Here is a 22,575-nt window from a genome sequence, read left to right on the forward strand (position 1 = left end):
GCTTAATTTCATTGACGAAGAAAAACGAAAGAATTATGGCCTGAAATTGTATTTTAAAACATTTATTTAACAAAGCGGTATGCATTTATTTATACACTCAGGTGGGATGTAGTTTTGCGAAAGTAATACAGTACAATAAATGCTGATAAATTCATTTGTTCAAAATAACAAAATATTTCATACAACATTAAGTTAAAACATAAATGTTTTATTTACATACATTTCGAGAACTAATGTAGAATGATATAAAAATAATGTCACAATGATGAAAGTTTTTGCAAAAATGCAAACACAGAACTAAATCGTAAAGAATTGTTTATGCACCGGCTGCCATACTCCAACAATACCAATATTAGTAAGGCACAAATAAATGTACATTAAAAATTGTATAATGCACTTGAGAGATACAAGGATTTCAGCATAAATACAAGGAACACAGAAATGCTATTTTTCTGACATTGATCTTATTTTTTTGCACTGAAATCGTTATAGCTCTGAAGTACATAAATGTTTTCTTTTGAAAGTTTCTTATTTATAAATTTTAGTTTATTCGTGTTAAAACAATTTTTTTTAAGCTATGAAATAATTACAAAACTAACAAAGTAAACATGTTTCCTACAACTGCGAAACTGGAAATATAATTAAGATGTCTGAAAGAAAAGGCAACATAAATTGAGAAGTATTTATACACGTGAAGTGTGATGCAATTATTTTAAAAGTGTACCCTATGATATAAATTTGCATTTAGGATAACAAATAAATAAAAGATCTTGTGTATAGTTAAAAATAAAATCCAATTAACATCTTTTACTTAAGAAGGAATTTCAAACTTGCTTTAATCTCACAGGAAGGCGGATATTTTTAATTTAAAACTTTTAAATTCAAAAAAAGTACATTTGAGGCAGTGAGAAGCAAAGGGATGTAAGTGGCAAAATTAAAAATTTGGAGATAACCAGTGCACATGGTAGGTGAACCTCTCCTCTGTCTTGGGGCAAGAGATGGTACTAGTAGCCCTGGTAGTTGCTGCTATACAGCATGATTTAGAAAAACAATTCAATGAAAGCCTACCTAGGATGTTATCTTTAAACACATTTTACTCAAAACTTGAAAATGTCCACTTACATCCTTTTGCTTCTCATTGCCTCATTTGGAAAAGGCTTTTTGAAATAACTAAGAAAATATTCCAATAGTTCCAAATTTCAATTGAGCTTGCACTAAAAATAATCAACAATGATTCAACTATTTTCATCATTAATCACACACAAAATGGATTATTTTATACTTCCTAGTCAAAGGATCAAAACTTTCAATAACAACTTGCTCGTGTTTTTCCCTTATAATTTAATATCCTGAATCATTTTGTTCCTGGATTCCAAATTAAGTTATTTTATTTTAGAATACATGCAAAATGTATCAGAATACTTCTTCAAATTTAAATGTCCACTGAGCATGGTTTTTATTTTTTGCTTTCGGATTTTGCTTTTATTGATATAGTATATTTAAAAAATAAGTCGCATGAGGATTTGTCTTCAATTGCCCAAATTTTCAAATTGAAAATTTTACACTCATACCCCTAACTTAATTACATGTTCCCTCAAACTTTATGAACATCTGTAACAATATTTTATAATAAAATAAAGTTCATATTAAAACAATGCCATTAGTAATCACTCATTCCTCTTATGCCACTACATTAAAGTAAGGAAGATAGTAATAATAAACACTTGCAATCCTGCACTAAGATGTATTTTAAACACATTTTGTAACTAAAATAAAATGTTTAAATATTATCTGCCATGAATTTGACATTTATAATATTGAATAATTACATTTTAATCGTAAAATGATTTGTCTGATTACTGATCATACCAACAGTCTGAATTATTAACATTAAATATTTTGTGACTGTAATTTCAGCTTGAAGAATTAAATTGAACACAATATGAAATTCAGGAACACTATGTTAAATAAAATTAATTGAAACCATGTTATAAAATGTTTAGGTTTTTTTAATTTGGTAACTTAAATTTCAGTCTCTTCAAACATGCATCCTATAACTTTTAGGAACTTTGTAACAATACTTAATTCCAGAGTAAAATTATAAATATAACAGCCTTATTATATTTTTTATCTCTTAGTATTCAAGGAAAAAAAAAGATCAATGAACACTTTGAATATCTTTTACCAAGTTGTTTGCATCAACATCTTGTGAAACTGAAACAATACATTTAAGTGCAGTATGCTTTAAAGATTCATGGCCTTAAATTAGAAAAATTTTATTTAACACTAGATAATAATTTAACCTGCATTGAAAATTAGCAATCAATATATGTATAACTAGTGATGCCCGCACGACTTTGCCCGTAGTAGAAAATTAAAAGGTCATTTGGTTCGCCTGTATATTTGCAAATACTGGATGATAAAATTTCTTGCCAATTTGCTATATTCATTTGCTTTCCCATGTTACGGTTCCACGTTATAATAATTGCGTAATTTATTCTTCCACGTTGTAATAATTTTCTCGGGAAAATTTTCTTAAAATTGGAATATAAAAACAACAAAATCGAATTTTCGAAAAACCGCTTTGAGGCGCACACCCCTATGCTACAAACTAATTTTGTGCCAAATTTCAGGAAAATCGGCCAAACAGTCTAGGCACTATGCACCTCACAGAGATCCAGACTTTCAGCTTTGTTATTAGTAAAGAAGATACTGAGTCATTAATATTATAATGTTAAATATTTTCGGGCTTGCATCACAAAGTTAATAGTTCAGTTCACAAATATTTAACAACACAGTATATAACCAGACTTTTGTGTAAGTTATGAAACAAAACAACTGAAAACATAAAATTATTTAATTTACCATGTTTGAGTTTAGGTTTTGAGTAAATGGTAAAATGCATACACTTTAGTTTTTCTATCACAATGTTGCTGTGGTTTTTTTATTGTTCACAATATTTATCCTAATCCAACATCTAAGCTCATCATCACAATGAATCCAATAATTGTTGTCCATGATGCTAGTTTTCCATTGGAACTAAAATTAACAGAACAAAGTAACAATATCTACTTTGAAACTTTGTAGCATAAATAATTTTATCAATATTACTATACTTTGTTACAGTGCAGCTTTCTAGCACTAATTTCAATACGAAAAATATTAGATTGCATTTATTTTAGGTTATATCAAACATATTTTTGTTCTTACAACCAAATTTACATTTCAATATTTTATTACGTGTGAAACAATATATTCTCAGTTTATTTTCATCCTTTTTAAGCTTAATAATAAAAAAAAAATTTTTTTTTTGGAAACAAAAGTTAACACAATGGCCCATTCTCAATTATCTAACATGAATAAAGCAACTTTCTGAGAAAAATCAAAAGACAATAGCAAAATTAAATACTTCAACTGAAAAAATCAAATTGGAACCAGCTTTTCTGCCACATCGTCGAATAAAAAGAACCAAAACTGAATTATAAAATGCTAAATTATTTATTTATATATATATATATTAATTCCTGAAAAGAGTGGGTTTCCAGTAAACCACTCCATGAAGCACAAAACAAAACTCAGGGGTGAGAAACCAGCAGCAAATTACTATCAATCAGGCAATCCTTGCCGTTTAATCATGGACAATGGATTTGCATTTACATAAATTATTCTGATGAAAGCACCACAAGTTTCAAATAAATAAATTAATATTTATATAGTTATTAATTGCATCAAAATTTCATATTAAAGGGCATTTAATGTGCATTAAAGGAGGGCGGGGTCATTAATTTTTCCTAAACTAAAAGTAAAACATTTCAAGATGTCTTCATTTCTCTATCATGGTAAAAATCTAAACAATGAAAATCTTCCATTCATATAAATTAGCAAACTTCACTATCCACATCAGGAGTAAATAAGCAAAGGTTGTTAAAATCAAGTCTCCAAAGTGGTTGCTTTATTTTTAATACATATATACTCCCTTTTTTATCCAATAATGCCTATGAATTTTACTAATAGCAATATTTAATTACTTATTGCAAGCACTAAATATTTTAAAAATTAAAAATATGATGAGTAACATTTGCAAAGTGCTACAAATTTTAAACTATCAACCAAATTTTCTAATTTTTATAACCAGTTACTGAGTCACTATAGAAAGCAAAATTATGGAATATAAAATTGCTCTTCTACATCTTACTCATCGGATTTATTTTGATAATGCAGTTATAGTTTTGATCGTTCAGATTTGTGCATTGTTGCAAATTGCAGTGGTTATGAGCAATCTCAGTAAATTTCTTGCATCTTTCTTAGTTTCCTTTTAGAACAAATCCTCGCTAACAAGACTAATGGATGTTTCTCAAAAAAAAAATCGAAAAATTAGTTATGACCACCACAGACATGTCCAAAGTCGATTTTATAATATGACCAATGGGCGTATCTCTACAATAAATAGTAACAAAGTTACAGTCCCTCACACTGATGGCGGTTCTCAAGCGATACAGTAAACTGGAAATCTTTAAATCGGTTTTCTGCAAAATGCTTAAAAGTGAGATACGCCCATTCTTCTTTTTAGCAACGAAATAATTGAAATCTCCGAAAAGAGCAATTTTCAAACAAGTTGTACATTTACAAAAATTTTTATTTCCTTCGAGATGCGTTTACTTTTTGGCAATTTGCTCTTTATTAGACAATTTCTGTGGTGGCATGTAATAGTATTCCACTTCATTCTAAAAGTTCTCAGTTTATTTATTCTCACAAAATGAAGAATATCTTTTAACACTTAGTGTTTTTATACATACACACCATTAGCAATACTTGTATTTCTGGTGTGTTACACAACATCAAAAATTGAGAAATTTAATAAATTCAATCAAACTTAGAACTCAGCCCCATTGAAGATTACTTTTCCACTCAGTTTTTTGTTTCTAATGGGACTGAGTTTGAGACCTGACATTTTGCACAGCTACTGCGATCCCCCAACATACCATTCATTCTTTTATGCGGTACTACTATCGGCAGACGCGATTTCCACGAGAGTTTTGACATCTAGTTTCCCCACCAAATGAAGACTTCTGGTTTCCCTTTTCATTTGTTGCCATAGTCTGCATTAAAAAATATATTAACAATCCATTGGAATCATATGAGGAGTTTTATAGGCATCAAGTATGTGCCTAAGTAATTAAATCTGACTCCAGTAGGTTAATGGAAAGAATTTGCACATGGTAAAAACTGCGATATTATTTCACTTCTTTGCTCTGAAAAATCGGTAGGTACCTCTCAGGTTGAAATGAAAGCAATTCACAATCCTTGAGTATTCAAGAAATGGTAAAATTAAATACACAACATTCATTTCATTAAAATTACAAAGTAAATGCAACTACATTTCTGCATTAAAAATATGATTGATTTTACTTACTGAATTTGTGCTTCAGGTATGATATCATCAACAACAACATAAATCATTGCGCCAGCAGCAAAAGATAAGGCATAAGGCAGGATGGTTTCAGCTATGGTAGCTGCGACACAACCTAATAGACCAAATATTGGTTCAACTACACCACTCAACTGGCCAAACCTAAATGTTAAATATCATTTAGTCTAGTAGAAATTACAGCAAAACAACAAAATTCAAATAAAAACTAAATTGCACAACATGTATTGTTCATAAAAGATTTTCAAATACAGTTGGGTTCATGCAACATTTTCACATCCAGAACTCAAACTTTTTAAAGCCTACTTGAAAGCATCCCAGTTCGCAAGAGAACTGAGCACCCCAGTACTCTTAATTACCGGAAATTTTCATTTCAATTTTGTAGCATTGTAAAGGCAGTTGTAATTACAGCTATTTAGTACAGTAAATATTTATATTAAAATTACCATTAAAAGTAGGAGCTTCAACCAGTAATGTTCCCATAAATGCTTCTGAGGGTATACTCCCAGTAATCCATTGTGCATAATATGTGTATGCGATCATATGCATAATGTCTAAAAAATGTTTGAGAGTATACAGCATATGCCCTATGGGAACACCCCCGGCTTCTACTTGGGGAAACAAATAGGATATGAAATTCTTACACAAACAGGATTGTCAACAATTTCCGTCTGCTACACTGGATTGTCAAAAATTTACAGCATTTGAAATTGAAAAAAAATTAAAAACATTTTTTCACAGCAAAGTTTATTCACAATTTTTTTTTTTTTTTTTTTAAGTTTCTAAATTTCCAAGAAATGACAAACAGAACCAAATTAACATAAAAAGATGCAATTTGGCAAAAGGAAACTTGCTGCTCTTTCGGGCCACAATGTAACACTTGACCTAACTGAATGGCGGGCTGGAAAAGTTCCGAGTTTTGCATTACCACTCAAGGTATTTGCAAGTTAAACTCAACTAGTTAAAATAAGTGAATCTGAGAGTATAAGAGAAAAGTCACCACTAAAGGGATTACGCATGGTATTCGCTAAAAGGCATTGAAGCACATGAAAGGTTACAACACAATACGCATCACATTCAGCAAACATAAATTCATACAGAAATCTGTTTGACAACTGACACCTGAAAACTCACCAAAAGCTTCTCCATTTTGACATTCCTGCCCCATGCAAAGGCAAACTAACTGCAAGACCTTCGGGAAAATTTTGCATTCCAATACCAAATGCTAGGTTTCTAACAAGAGAAAAAATAAAGTTTGTATTGCAAAAACATTAATTTAACATAATTGAATCAATAAGTTTTACTACATTGGGCGTATGAAAGGCCAAAATAATATAAAATAAGAAGTAATTATTATTATACTGAAAGAATGCTGAAAAAGGTAGTTTTCAAAGCAGAAGTGTGCAAAAAGAATTTGCTGATATGTGTTTAGAAGTTACAGAGAACCTTTATCAGTTGCAAAACATTGTACATTTTTTGCATCAATACAATGGTTTTCTTGCAATCCTAAAACATGTGTCTGCAAACATCTCTTACACATTCGAGCTTCAAAACTTCCTTATTCAAACAATATACAAAATACTATTATGAATATTGCTTGATATGATTTCAAAAAGTATCAGATGCTTTAAGTGTGAAACATTACTTCACCAAGTGTTATCGGCCTTTTTGTTTTCTAGAGACAAGGCAATGAGAAAATCACTTAACAGTCAGTAAAACCTAATAGGGAATCTAGATGGTCCAAATTAATGACAGTACAAAAAAAAAAAAAACCTCTAAAACAACTCAAGACACATAAACCACTGCACACAGTAAAAATTGTACTAATTTGAATGAAGAGAAATATTAAACTGTATAATGAAGTAATTCACAAAGTGAATGCTGCAGCACCCTCTGAGTTGCTGCATGTAGAGGTAAAGGGTAGAGCCGCCAAGAGCCAAGGTGAGCCCCTTTCAGTTTAGTCTCCAGGTCTCCCCCCCCCCAAAGCAGAATACTTTCGCATGTTCTTCAAGGTAAAAACATTTGACTAAAATTGTACTGCAAGTATTTCAAGCCTTGATGCGATAAAACGTGACATTTTCCACAAATTGGAGTGCCAAAAATCAAAATCATTTCGTTTTTTTTTTTTAAACTGGACTGCTGCTATTTTTTTCTGCGGAAATGAGATATTTCCGGAAATATCAGACCTTTCAACCAAATGACTAATTACAGAGCACTGAATTAAAAAAATTAATTGATCATGGAAACTATATATCAGAAAAACTTTAACAAGGTGTCATACCTAAACCGATTGAGAATCTCCAAAAATAGTTTATTCGCTATCTAAAAGGCATAGAAAGATACAAAATTTTATAAAAATCCGAAACCTAGGCAGAAAACCATATTTTTTTGGTTAATTTCACATGGCATGAAGGAGCAAAATAAATAAATTACTAAAATAATAAATAAAATGAGTCGAGTTTGGGTTGCATATAATAAAACACTTCTAAACTTTCTAAATAATTGAAATATTTTCTGGATGCAAAGGGACTGAAATCTCAAACAAAACATGCAATTTCTGGTGATGGACGTGTTCCAATGCTGGCATGTTTCCAAAACATATGCGTATGGCCGAAATCACAGTGGATGAAGATCGATTGGGAAAGTCCTACAAAGGACTTATCGAATTCAACATTGTGAGCTTTCTGCCAAATTATCGTAATTTGAGAGAGTTTTGGATTTTCTTCTAATTTTAAGAAATTTGCAGAATTTTTACAAAATTCTATCTTGAGTTGGAAGATATTTGTAGAAAATTTGCAGTTTCTGCAGATTTTCTGCACCGTGGTTTCTGCAGCTTTAATGCAGAATTTTCACTGAAATTTGGAGAATTTCTGCAGAAAATTTATTAGTTTTCCTCTCACATTTGAACAGAATTGTTCTGCAGCTCAGGCATCTGTTCTGCGACGTAAATCGCAAATTTAGTAGTTTTCTGCTATGGGGCCTCTCCCTATAAAACTTCTAAAACTTACGCTACTCTGATTCCGTGTTGGGTCCTTAACTTTCAACTAGGCGGCCATGGCCTCTCATTGGCCCTGCTAAAGGGTGCCTTGAAGTGTGCACAGTGTCAGATCCTTGTTGTTAACGAAATAAAGTGTGATGGTTATTTATTGAAATCTTTCTCACTTTCAGATATTTTGCTTCAATAGAAGTAATGAATGAGAGTAGAGCTGTTTTCTATAGAGGCTTAAAACAGAGTTGTTAAAATAAGATTATTGTATTTTGATTATATCCATTTACCTATAAAGATCTATTTATGAATTTCCTTTCCAGGGTTGCCCACGGGGGGGGGGGGGGGATTATAGCACAACTTGGCGCCATCAAAATTTTTGAAGGGATTTCTTAAATTTATTGTTTTTAATTTGTTTATTGATTTCTTATTAATTTATATTTATTTTATTTTATTGTATTCTGTTTATATTTTATTTCATTCATTTAGTTTGTGTGTGTGCGTGATATGCCATTGGTGTAGCACAGAACTTTCTAATAAAATAATAATAGTAGTAATAAAAAATAGATAAATAAAAAATATTTTTATAAATAAATTTTAAAAAATTTGGGAGAAGGGGGGGAATTAGCACAACTGAACTTCGGGAAGGGGGGATAGGGTAACGTGAGAAAATTCTAACTCTTCAAAGGTTTTCTAGACTTGAAAAAGTTTGGGAACCTTTAGCATAAGAGAAAATTAAGTATAGTATGAACATATGTTATTTTACTTACAATAAACATCAGATGACAAGCACACACAGGGTTCATACACTTGTGGTGAAAAAAAATTCCCTCACTTTTCCAGGTTTTCCAGGTTGTTTTTTTAGAAAATTCCAGGTTACTCACTTCATTCAAAATTAAGTTTAAAAAGCAATTTTTTTCAAAATAATTAAAATTGTTTAGAGTAGCAATGTAAAAGAACTGAAACTTGAAATTTTTTTTAAAAAATCACGGATTTTTTTCTTTTTTTTCTCTCTCAAAATTTCAAGTTTTTTTTAAACATTTTGTTCAAAATCGTTTTAATTTGTTTACTACTTGTTGAAAATAGAGTGTTTTCAACTTATTTTAGCATTTCTTCGATGTCACGTGTCATGAAATCTTTTAGCATACACTGTTGGTTTACAACACTTCTTTTTATTTTCTTATTAGTATATAACACAAAACATATTGAGCAAAATACATAGCTAAATTTTAGTATAAATATGATTAACTTGTTGCATCGATCAGCCTACCATATAATGCATAATAACAAAAATCAACATCCGCCAATTATAGGCCAATGCCAATAATAATTTTTGTTTTTTCCTTCCGCATATTACAGGATACTTACATTAAAATTTCAATTTTTCTTTCCCAGAAAGTAATAGTTCATTTTCAAAACTTCATAACTTTTTGCACATTTTTTTACTTTCAACAGTTTACATTAATATAAACATCTAATTCTGTTTTTGGAAGTTTATGTCTACTTCCATCGTGCAAACGATCAAATATGGTGACTAAGTGAAAATTTTAATAAGTAGATTTTTGAATTTGTAGCATAAAAGTAGTTATAAGTAATTAATAATCCTTAAAAAACTACAATTAAGACAAAATAGTCTGTTTTTAGCACATAAGCGTCTAAATCAATTAGAATAAAAAAATGTTCTGAAGATCAAATTTTGTATTTCTCCAGAAAATAATTACGAATTATCCGGAAAAAAGGCATATTTTGCGTTGTTTTCAATAGTTTGCATTGCAATTAACATCCATTGCCTTTTCGGGAACTTGGGCACTTAAAAAGTGTTGTGTATTTCCATCTTGGGAATGACCAAATATGGCGGCAACGCCCAAAAATAGGAAATTTTTTGAATTTTTTGCATGAAAACAATTAAAAAATAATAAATATTCATGAAACTACAATTCAGTTGAAAAGTTTTTATCACATTCGGGTCCAAGGCAATGAGGATAAGATTGAGTTTTAAGAACAAAAGTTTTCATTTCTCAAGAAAATTATTTAAAGTAATAATAATAAAACAATTTGCAGCCCATTTAGTTTTATTTTCATTAATTTGAAATTGAAGAAAACATCCAATTCTGCTTTGTTTTTGGAAACTTAGGCATTTAAGATCGTGTCTACTAACAGCTTGTGAATGACCAAAAAGTGGCGACTACGTTTCACACGTAGCTGAAAAGAATTTCCGATAAAAAAATAAAAAATTTTAAAAAAAAACGATTTTAAGTTTTTTTGGGTCGCCACTTTTTTTTATTGCTAGCGTCATTTTGCCTCAAAGTTTTAAAGTTTTTTTTAAAGAAACATCGATAAAAATGAAGATTATATTGAATACAGCAAAATTCCCTGGGAAAAAAATTTTTTTGGGGGCACATTAGAAAATTCCCTGACAATTCCAGGTTTTCCCGGAGCATACGAACCCTGACGCAGAAACACATTACTAAACTTTTTATTAACAATATGTATACCTATATGGCTGTCCAGATTAAGTGAAGTCCGGTTTAATAGGGTTCAGATTAAATGAGGGTTTACTGTAACTTCATTTTAAAAAGATACATTACATGCTAAGACATGGATTTAATCAACACAAATATTAATAAGTCTATTCTATCTCCCACAAAAGTGCAAATTACATTCATGCAGGACAAATATAAATCATATTCATAGAGCACCATAAATATTATAGCTTACCGAGCACTTTCAAAGGTTGCAGATTTAGTTTTTCCAATTGCGCCAAAGCCTACCCCAACAGCAAGTCCTTCTACAAGTTCATGAAAATGGAAAAACATAATTCATTACCAAATAAAACACATTAGCAAATAAAATACTATCTGACTTTTTGGAAAAAAAAACTTGTGCCTTCATATTGAATGTCTAAGATTACATTTACTTAAATAGAGCCAAATAAGATAAAATAAAAGTATTTTTCCTTTTCTTCATGGCAGGCAATACTGCATTTTGCGTTGTTTATTCTAGGCATGAAAATCATGGGTTTCTAAGTTGTGAAATTAAAACAAATACTGCAGACATTTCTAATATCTAAGTACTTCAATTAGAATGCTATCCATAATCCAATTTCATTGGATTCAGTTTTTATTCTTTGATTCATTGATAATACAAAGACTACAGTTTAAAACTTTCAGACAACCTTAGGCTACATTTTATTTTTACTGTGTTAGAAAAATATTAAATGGAGGACAAAGTCACATTTAAGTTTTTTTCATTGCCTTTTGTATTAAAAAGCTTTTATAAAAGCTCCGTAACAAATGAAATTCCTAATGAAGTTTTGATAAATGCTATTGCTACTAAAACTGCTTTTGAAACTAAGCAATAAAAATGCATTTGAACAAATATTTCTCAAAAACTTAAAAGTATTTATAAAATTTTAAAGTTGTAATTAGGAAAGTTAAAATTATAAAAGCAATTCTTTTCCAAAATAATTTTAAAAGTAGGTCATTCTATGAAGAAAAATTTAATTACATTATAGTAGTATGCTCAGAAATTCTACAAAGCATTGCAGGTACTTGATCCAGAAAATATTTTGGAAAGAATATCAGCTGAACTTATTTTTTATGGAACTGTAAAGCCACTAAAAATCAAGACAACTACTAAGTATGCCCAGGGGTAGGTATGTCATAGATCTACCTCCAAGTGGTGTACCCTGGGCAAAGTTTTGGCACAATGAAATACAATGGCAAAATTATGTCTAACTCTGGCATGAGATCTAGCTCTTTATGCAAATTTCTGAGGATCTTGCATTCGTAAAATACCGGAACGGCCCCGAAAGCGATGTGTGGTAATTTTCCGTCTCATTATTCAACATGACTGCTTTCAAAAACACCTTCAATACATCAATGTCACACCTGACTCTCTTTTCCCTCTACGTGATCTTAGGGAGGACATGGACATGCAACATTTCTGCAAAAGCCCTGCTCTTCCTCGGACTTCAATTCGGGAGCTTTATTGGGTGGCGAGAGCTGCTCTAAGTTCATAGATTTTCTGATGTCACTTTTGTTCTTGTTTTCTGTTATTTTCAGTTGTTTTATTACTTGCCATTGAAAAAAAAACTTAGTATGCCCATAAGATTCATATAAAAGTTTAATTTTGGTTGCAAAATCAAAATTGTTAATTTTCAAAGAAAAAGAAGAATGTGGATGTGAAACAAGTACAAGAAAATTATTTCATGAACCAAAATTTAAAACTTTTCCTGGTTAAAAAAGCTCAGAAGGGGAATAACAGCTCAAAAATTTTTTGAATTTCCTTTCATTCATTTATATCATAATTTTAGACCTAAGATGGAGAACAATATTTGAAATCATATCAAAAAATGTTTTTAACCATAAGAAAAATTATAAACATTTCCATAATGTTCAAACACCTAAAGACATACCTGGAATATTGTGTACAGTAACAGCAATGATTAATAACAGCACTTTTCTCCACCGAACGTCAAGCAGATGATTTACAACTGGCTCTTCTTCCACTTCTTGGTCGCGGCTGTTCCTATACCTTCTATGTACATTCGTTTCGGAATATCTCCCTAAAAGAATGAAATATCGATTTATTGGACCTTAATAAGCAAACATTTACACCAGTGAGTAACCTACTTTACTGCCCTGGGCAGGTAAAGGGCAGTAACTGCATTTTTTTTTTTTTTTGCATTTTTGTCATCTGTTGCACATTAGCTTTACTGCACAAGCTTACTTATTAGGTTTCTACTAAAAAAAAAAGAGTGAGAAACACGCCTAATTGCAACATTTCCCTATTGTTAATACTAAATCCAACACACATTTCTTCATGTATCCCGAAAACTCATTTCTGCAGATATTGCCATTTACCTGCACACACCAATATAGAGCATTGCGTTACTACTGAAAGTGGGTCTGTACTTTAAGCATTTTATATCATAGCTATGGCTCTGTAGATAGCGTAACTATGCACTAGTTAAATGCTTGTTGATCTGATCATTTAAGCATGAATTAACTCTGGACTTATATCGATAAAAGAGATAAAGTAAATATATTACTAAAGATAAATACTGAAAATACAAAGCAGTAAGTTACTGCCCCTAAGTCAGGGCTACCCCGGAACTACGTGTAATATATCAGATTGCCCGGTTATCACATTCTGAGACTGCAGTTTTGTACTTACTAGAACTCTTCTGTCAGGAATAGTGAATAACCAAGCGGGAGGCAGATGCCATCTCATTGAAGCTGACAGTGCCAACAAACTAATAGATAAAGTGAATTTCTCACCAGCGAGTGCACGCAGCATGGTGCGGTTAGACTCGTGAATTGAAGGCAAAGCTTAGGTAAAAGGTAAATATAGTGAAGTTTAAAAATCAGGAGGAAACATTTTTCAAAAATAATTTTACATCCTTTAAAGTGTAGTACACAGCTTTATAATATTGATTTTAAATAAGCTGAGTTCTTCCAAGTGGCTATTGTAGAGTCAGATGAGCAGAGGAGAATTTGTAAGAATGTTGAAGTACCAAGTATCCTTAACAGCTTTCAACCATTGAACACTTACTGCGGAGTGTGTATCAAAGTATTACTGATAGAAGATATATGTATTTAGATGATACTACCATATTGGTGTCCAAAAAACCTTATTTCATATATAGAATTAACTAATTATTTTTAAAAATTAATTTGAATGTTGGTAAAAAACTTCTCAAAGAGCTCCAAATAAAAAACATTTGCTTTTTAATAAAGAAACCTATTTCGTGGAAATTTATTTATAGCGGTAGAATCAGGAACAGATTAATCGCAATAAACAAGGGCTGACTGTAATAGATTTCATATTGTTGTGAAAATGTTAAAGTTTTTTTGGATATTATGTTGTAAAGATCTTTTCACAATCGGAACAAAAATTATAAAATCACAATGGCTCTTTTATGTTTCAAATGCATGAAGACTCATTATTTAGACAAATTTAGTTAAAATACTTTTCTTCCTAATAGATTAGGGCAGCAGCGAAAATTTTCATCTATCTATAAAGCAAATTTTTTTTTCAGAAAGTTAGTTCTTCTATGTACCTCGCGTAACTCAAAAACAGTATGACCTGGAAAGTTGAAATTTGGTACCTCGACTCCTAGTGGGGTCTAGTTGTGCACCTCTCTTTTTGGTTGCATTTGTATGTTCCTTATGGGGACTTTTACACCTTTTTGGGGGGTAATCATTGATAATTTCAATATTAACTCAAGTGATGTTATAATTTGTCAAACACTTGGCGATATATCGCCAAGCTTTTGGCCCCCAAGTTTTGTTGCCAACTTGGCGAAAAAAATGGCGATTTTTTTTAAAGTTTTTAAAACTGGTTTTATTTTGGCCAATGCTGGTGATATTTAAAAAGTTAACCACTAAATCACATCAAAATTGCCAATAATGGGGAAATAAATCTGTGTAAAACTTTTTTTTTTGCTTCGGTTCACAAGAAACTAGGGGTGAAAATATTTAGTGTTTCCTTGCTTACTCCAAGGAGTTATTATCATTAAATTGGAGTAAAAGGAAGTCATGTGATGCACACATCAGCTCGTACACATCAGCTCGTTTTTTTTTTTTTTTTTTTTGGAATTCATTACAAATACACACAAAGGTAAAAGGAAAATGAACACAATGACCTGCAAACTTTTCAATTAGATAATCAGTCATCAATTACATTTATATTTATGTGATTTTGATTAAAGTGTACAGTATTATTTAAAAAATTCAAGAAATACAATAACATAAAAAAATACTGAAAAGAGAACATTTTGATTCAACAATTTCTACCCATTGTTTGAAAAGGAAAAAAAAAAACATTTTATAACATTCTTTTTTGTTCAAACTCAAACTGCAAGTAGCAAATTTTACAAAAAGGCAATATAGTAATTTCCAAGTTGAAATTTAGTTTGCTCAATACATATGATCAAAAAAATAAATTTGCTACAACTAACCATTTAGTGTAACTTTGAAACATGGAGGGTAAACTTCACAGCATTTTTACTTTTTGCCACATTAAAGTTCAAAAGAAACACTAGAAGACTCAATGCTGCCCTCAGCTGGCAAAGTTTCATAACATCAGTTTTCTACTTGTTATTGTACAAAATATGTGGTCAACACTGTACACAGTTCATTCTACAATCCAATGATTCTGAAGTTACTTTGCTTAAAAGTTAGTCTTGAATACTGATTTCAAGTTGTTGAAATCTCTCCTCTTGTAATGTAATTTTCCAATATAGTAAATTATAGCTATATAAGAAATTTTAGAAATCTTATGCTGCTATAAAAAACAAAAAGGAGTCTTTTAATTTTATTTTTCAGACTTTTTGTGTCTGATTTTTATTAAGGTTATCTTTTTCTTAAATTGTTTATTTAAAATCTCATTTCTACCACATGGTTTGAAATTACTGAAATAGGGAATAAATTTGAAACTTGTCAATAACTAATTGAATGGTTTTATAATTACTATTCTCAAGTTTTGGATACGTAGACAATACTTTAGAAGCTTTTGTGCAGCTATATAATGAGAAATTTGTTTAAAAAAAAAAAAAAAAAACAATTATCAAAATATGAGTGAAGCATTAAAAAAATAAGATAATTATGGATCAATAAAAAAGATTGTACTTTTTAAGATTTTAACACAAACATTTTCCTTAAAAAAAGGCTTTTAATCAGGTTCATAATTTCAACTATACACAGAGGAGGTCAAAGGTTGTTTTCTCAATGTATATTATATCGGGGGGGGGGGGGGAAACCCCCCACACTCACATGTATAGAAATATATTAATTTCTCAAAGCCAGGAGGGAAGGGGAGGGGGAACTGACCACTCTTGGTCCCTCTAAATGACAGCCCTGGCTTAAATAAAATTGACTAACATGTACTCACTTGATATTAACTCATACTTGTCATCCATATCGTTTTTACTTCTAGTAAAAAGGCCGTTCCTTCCCATTTCTTGTTGGATATCAGGTACAACAGAAACTCTTGCATAGTTTTCCTAAACATCAAATTTTCAGCAACGTAAAAAAACAAATTGTTTGTAAATTTAAGAATCAATGCACAAACTACTTACTAACATATAAAACCAACCAACTAAAACCATTACTTATTAATTTATAAAAATTGAGACAAAATATATTCACTTTTATTTCCTGTTTTTTAATATTTTAACAAATAACAAAAAGAACCAAATAAGCAATCCTCCATCTCCCCCCCCCACCCCCACCCCCCACGTTTCCCTTTAAATTAGAAAGAAGCCAAAACCGGATTTAGCATTTTAACTATTCTGTGCTAAAGTAAAAAATAGCGCCTTTTTAAACTACAAAGTAAGAATTCAGGGATTCTCCAGAGGGAATTTTTTGAAATAGAAGTTACAAAAATGCGATTTTAGACAATAATTGATAATTTTAGAAGTTGATGCATTTGGGGACTCTTTCCCGGAATTTTTCGTAGTTGAAGTATAGAAAACAAGCTTTACAAGATTCGAAGTTTTAGTCCTATAGGCGAAATTTTTACTAAGGGAAAGGGGGAAGTCTAAGGGTTCGGCCGGAATTTTTGAAATTGAGGTCTAAATAAAAATAATGCGGGGGGGGGGGGGGGCTCCGATTTTTTTGTGACTGAAGTTCCAAAAACGTAAATTTACATGTTGGATTATTTTCAGGGAGTTCAGGATCTCCCTCCCTCCGCTATCATTGCTTTGTCCCTCTTCTTTTTATTTTAAATGAAAATGCTGTGAGAAACCCTCTCCTAGTTTTCCTCATTGAAATTTAAAATTTTCACCCTCATATATTTGTTTGTTTGAAATAGAAATATTTGCAACAAAAGTGAAAGAAAACTTTTTGGATTGGAGTGATATTTTGCCATACTTGCCTACCTTCAAAGGAAAAAAAGAACAGGAGATTCCACTAGAGGTATGTAGGTGATTTACCAGCGACATATCTTCATAACCGAGTTAATAAATTATGCTTTTAAATAACATGAATACTAAATTTAAAATGAAATTGGGATTTTTCGCAGATGTAAGCAAATTGGTAGCAGCAAGAAAAATATTCTGCAAAGGAAAACCTAAATAATAAGGAGTGTATTGGCTTAAAGTTTTGCATATTCTCCAGTCTCTACCAAAAAAGTAGCTACAAAAATGTAATTACCAAAATCCGAACAAAAGTCAATATATATTGAAAACACAATATAAAATAAGTAGGTATAGGGTAGCACATTGTAAAATAACTTCAAACTTTCAAAATAATTGAAATCTTTTCAAGATGCAAAAGGATTAAAATCTGCTGCCCTTTTTGGCAAAGCACGTGCTTCGTTGAACATAAAATATGGAAAACTTCCAAAAAATTAATTTTTACTAAATGAATTATTAATTGGAAAAATTCTTATTCCCTGACATTGGTAGACTAGAAAATGGCGCCATCTATTTTGAAGAAATTGAAACTTTTTCATGAATAATTGAAAAAAACTGCAAAAACGGGAGAAAATCGTAGAGTTTGCAAATATGTTTTGCAATAATACCATAGATCATTTTGCTCCGTTCATTTTGACTATCATGCCTCTTAAATTTCCTGATGAAATTTTGTTTTACTTTCGTTTCCAACCTTCAAATCGTTAAAAACTCATTTTAATGTTTCTTTTATTTAAAACATAAATCGGCAGTTTATAGCTTTTTGTTTACTTTGCTATGATATGTTGATATTTTGATATATTGCTGTAAAAATAGTTTTTTAAAAAAAAGGTTGTTGACACTGATTAAAAAACAAACTAAAATTAAAATATGTCGGTGGTCCCTATGAAGCTATCAGGTTTATCTATTTATTTTTTTTTCAAACTAGGGCTTGCAATGTGTTTCTGTTACAAGGTGCTGGTGCTTTTTTTTTTCTTTTGCATTGAAAAAGGTTTGAAACGTTAATTGCAGTGGCAGTTAGGTTGTCTTAGTATCACAGCGTTTCAGATAGCACTAAATATTTTTAACTAGGGTAACGGCCCCAGAAGCAGACAAGGATCCAGTAGCAGACAGTCATAAATTTCTGTTTAAATAATTAGAATTTTAGGCTGGTAAAACTGATGCTGTTGCAACCCATGAATTGAATACAGTGCAACCATTTAGTGTTGTCAGAGGGAATTTTATGAGCCAGTTGATATTTTACAAGGCAGTAGCGGAAGGTTATGAACAGCCACCAGAAGGTCTGCTGGTGTTTCATATTCATTTAATAAGGTTTTAGATCTAAAAATAAAAAACTTTTGCACATTTTGAAGAGAAAAAGGGAATTCTGTCCATTACCCGTCCTATCTGCTACTGGATACCAGGGGCGGATACAGAAAAATTTTTTGGAGGGGGCCTGGGAAATTGAATACCCCCCCCCCTCCCCTTTTGATGTTGCACAACAAAGTTTTCATGACTTTATTTTTAAATGGTTTTCAGGTCAATGAATCTACTTCTAAATACATGAATATTACACACTAATATACTTTGAATGTGGATGGAAAACATCTTTAACGATTCAAGCCAATTAAATACTAAACCCAATTTAATGTCACCGAGATGCTATACAATGAGCGGTTATAATTAAGAACATTGAGGGCAATGATATTAAATAAACCCATAACTCATTTCAGCTTTTATAAATTTATGTATATTTTAACTAGAAAATATTACTTGAGTAAGAAAATCATAACTTTATAACATATAAGTTTTATTGAGGAATTCAGAAACTATTTCTGTGTTAATTTCAAAGCAATTGCTGATTTGTTCTTATCATGGTTTTTCCAAGAAGCTACCATATGATTTCTTTCATTTTGAATTTTTTTATAAGCTGAAAAAGAAATTTATTATTTCGCAAATAGCTTCTTGGATCAAAATTACTCTTTTAGGTGTGCTTACACATTTTTAAAAAAAATGTTAATTATTGATTCCAGAAAAGAATAAGTAGACGAATGGTGATAATTCATTCCCTTGAATTCGAAACCAGTGAGTCTATGTATTCTGCCACTCTAGGCCTCTGACTCCAGTATTACTTCTTTAGCAAACAAAAATGCTTTTATTCAAAATATGCTATGCGTGTTTTGTGTTCTTTTTAAAAACCCATATTAAAAAAATGCAAAAAAGAGTAAATTAAAAATAATAACTGAAATAGTTAAATGAATTCATCCTTTTGGGGGAGGGCACAAGCCTCCCTAAAGTCTACTAGTGATGGGTACCATCAGAATTGCCAGTATCTGTTACTGGGGGTTGAACCATTTTTCAAAATTGAGCAAATAAAAATTTAACTAACTCAGACAATTCAGAAGCAGCCAAACGTTAGATGAGATGTAGTTGCATAACGAAAAAATAGTTTTAAATGTCTAAATACATTAAAAGGCTCAACTAATTGAGTTAACCTGAGAACGATGTCTAAAGCATGTCTGTTACTGATGCTGTTACCTTAGCATTTTCTTTTGAAATTTTACAAAAAAAAAAAAATTCCAACATTTTAATTCATTTGTTCATTTTTCTGCTATTTTAATTTCCAAAGATTTTCCTACTTTTTAAGTGATTAAAATATGATTAGCAGCTCTTTCCATGAACTAAGGGGGCACTCCATCCCTATACATGCCCTTTGCGAGAGCCCTGCCAATAATTATCCGTCTTTCAAAATGATTTTTAAGTCCATACACTCAGTCAAAAGCGTTTGTCGGTTGTCTTTTCATCCCACAGCTCATTTTTTTTAATTGAAAAATGGGGTTCCTCGTAACCATGAAACACATGTATGCAGTAATCTGCAATTTTGTGCAATTAAATGTTGTTATTTCTTATTTAACTTCTTCTACTTCATACAGTGCAGGCTACGACTGGACTAAATAGAGTAACTGATTGATAGGTCTCACATTTGCTCCCTTCATCAGTGGAAAAAGACGCCATGTTGTGAACCTGTGAACAGATGTGGAAACAACTTTATAGAAGAGCAATTTGGCGCGTCGATTTTTTATAGATGTTTCTCTCAATCCGCTTCATTCCCCCCTCCCCACTCACTCACTTCACATCTATGCTTGGAGATGCGCTTTGTAAAAAGTTTAGTCATATGTTGATTTTATTGCTTTTACTTTTTGCTTGTTTAAATTTTGCTTTCATTTAAAATTTAATATTGCTTTAGTTTTTTTTTCTTTTTTTTTTTTTTAATGCTTTTCTCTAAGTTTAGATTTTTGCAGAGACTCGGTTATGATATTTTTCTTAGTTTGATTCGATAATTTTGCGCCTCTCAATATTTTACCCAGTGCCGGGCACGGGCTGACGGAGTGTTGGTTCGGCCCTGAAGTAGGTTTGGCGATTTTGTGGACAAAATTATTATTTCACTCAAACAATGTCACAAACTACAAAAAACTGGCAAAAACTAAAAAATTTGCTGTATTTCAAAAAAAAAACATAAAAAAATAATAGAATTTTGTACATAATAGAATAGACTAAAATCAGAGTATCAATTGAAATTTTTGTTGTTATTTTGACAATGAAAAAAATTTTTTTAAACAATTCTCAAAAACCTTTAAATAGATTGGGAACATATTTTAAAACTAGTTTTTGTGCTATGCAATTTAAGCAAAACAAAAAAGGTATCTTAAAATTGAGACAAAACATGTTCATATTTCCTGTTTTCTGAACTTGACCATGTACCCCCCCCCCCCCCCGCCCCCCTCTAAATTAGAAAGTGAGAAAGTAGGTTTGGTCGTTTTGCTGTCAAAATGGATTTTTACCAGGACAATGGCAAAAACTGGGAAAAACCGGCAAGAAAGGCAAAAACTAAGGAACTTGATACTAAAAAACAATATAATTTTATGAATAATATAGTTGAGACTTAGATCAGAACATTAATTGGAAATTTCATTATTACTAATTTGATAATGAAAAAAATTAAAGATTTCTCAAAAAAACTTTAATTAGATTGGGGTAATAATGTTTTAAAACTTGTTTTTGCTGTGTGATTGTGGCAAAACATAAAATATATCCTGGTGTGGAAGAAAATTCAATTGAATTTGATGAAAGTTACATATTTTATAAAACTTTGCACAGTTATTCATAGTTTAATATGAGTTAAATTATTTTTTTTACATAGTGGGGCAGAGAGGGGCACTTGTGGACATTTTTTCTTCATTTTTCAAAAAATGACGTAAATTTCTCACAGCAGAAGTGTACTCATAATTAAAGTCTTTTCTTTGTGCCCTGGAATTTTTTCAGATTTTTCAAAATAAAATTTCTTTACTTTGTGGAATTTTCAAAAATGTCCTCAGTTATTCAAATGCGCCCCTAGAGGGGAGTACATATGAAGAAGCCTGGGGGAACATACGAACACGATTAAAAATTCCAAGATAAGCATCATATTTCAATGCAAAACTCTTTAATATGAAACATATACTTATATACCAATTACATTGAAGGGTTTGTAATCAATACAGTTTAAATTGTACAATAACTGTCAATAAGAAAATAACTTTTCCGAATTATATCACTCTGCAAACTGACAAATTTTAAAGTTTCGTAGCATGTTCTAATCACTTGATGGACAAGAAAAAAACTTGTACTCTATCAGGAAATAGGAAGACGGTTCAGAAAGGACCTTAAAAAAGCAGTCAATTCAGCAGGTATGCATTTGTATTGAATTACATAACAGATAGTGCTACTTACACAACAAGGCAAATATAAATCAGTGAAATAAACAAAGGCAGCTCCCAAAAGAAAGCCAATTGCAACAGGAATGAAGACATATTCTCCTTGAGATCCATATTGCTGAGAAGCAGTAGCTATTTCAATAGCGGGTTTTAGAAGAGACCAATAAGAAGCAGCCACCATAACCTACAGAGAACAGAGCTGTATGAGTGTATTTGTAGAAACATTAGCAAGCATTTGTGGGAAAATAAGAAACGTGAGCTTAAATGCATAAAACAGAGGGAATTTCAAAAAGAATGACCAAATTTCAAAAATTTGGTCATTCAGTGTTTAAATTTAGTTTTTAAAATCAGTGTTTGAGTTATTTTTAGAGTATAGATTTGGGAGAAATATTCAGCTTCATGCAGATGCCATTTGACAGCGCAGAATCTGTTTCTTTGCTCACCACTTCAATTATATTTAAGATGGAGACTGCATACCAAATATCATTTGGTGCTTTATGCAGACCTAGAT

General features: G+C 31.0%; 1 protein-coding gene across 1 annotated transcript in view; it reads right to left on the bottom strand.

Moving 5' to 3' along the window:
* Nucleotides 1–46: 46 nt before the first annotated feature.
* The window catches only part of LOC129225846 (zinc transporter ZIP11-like), a 30,785-nt gene continuing 8,256 nt past the window's right edge, over nucleotides 47–22,575 (bottom strand). Inside the window, exons 4-10 of the mRNA XM_054860367.1 lie at nucleotides 22,081–22,248; nucleotides 16,311–16,422; nucleotides 12,832–12,981; nucleotides 11,133–11,202; nucleotides 6,563–6,661; nucleotides 5,414–5,572; nucleotides 47–3,039 (exon numbers count right to left, since the gene is read on the bottom strand). Coding sequence (XP_054716342.1) covers nucleotides 2,961–3,039; nucleotides 5,414–5,572; nucleotides 6,563–6,661; nucleotides 11,133–11,202; nucleotides 12,832–12,981; nucleotides 16,311–16,422; nucleotides 22,081–22,248 — 837 coding nt within the window. The 3' untranslated portion in view covers nucleotides 47–2,960. The remainder of the gene's footprint in view (nucleotides 3,040–5,413; nucleotides 5,573–6,562; nucleotides 6,662–11,132; nucleotides 11,203–12,831; nucleotides 12,982–16,310; nucleotides 16,423–22,080; nucleotides 22,249–22,575) is intronic.

This window comes from Uloborus diversus, chromosome 7 (genome assembly GCF_026930045.1).
Source record: "Uloborus diversus isolate 005 chromosome 7, Udiv.v.3.1, whole genome shotgun sequence".
NCBI lineage: Eukaryota > Metazoa > Arthropoda > Arachnida > Araneae > Uloboridae > Uloborus > Uloborus diversus.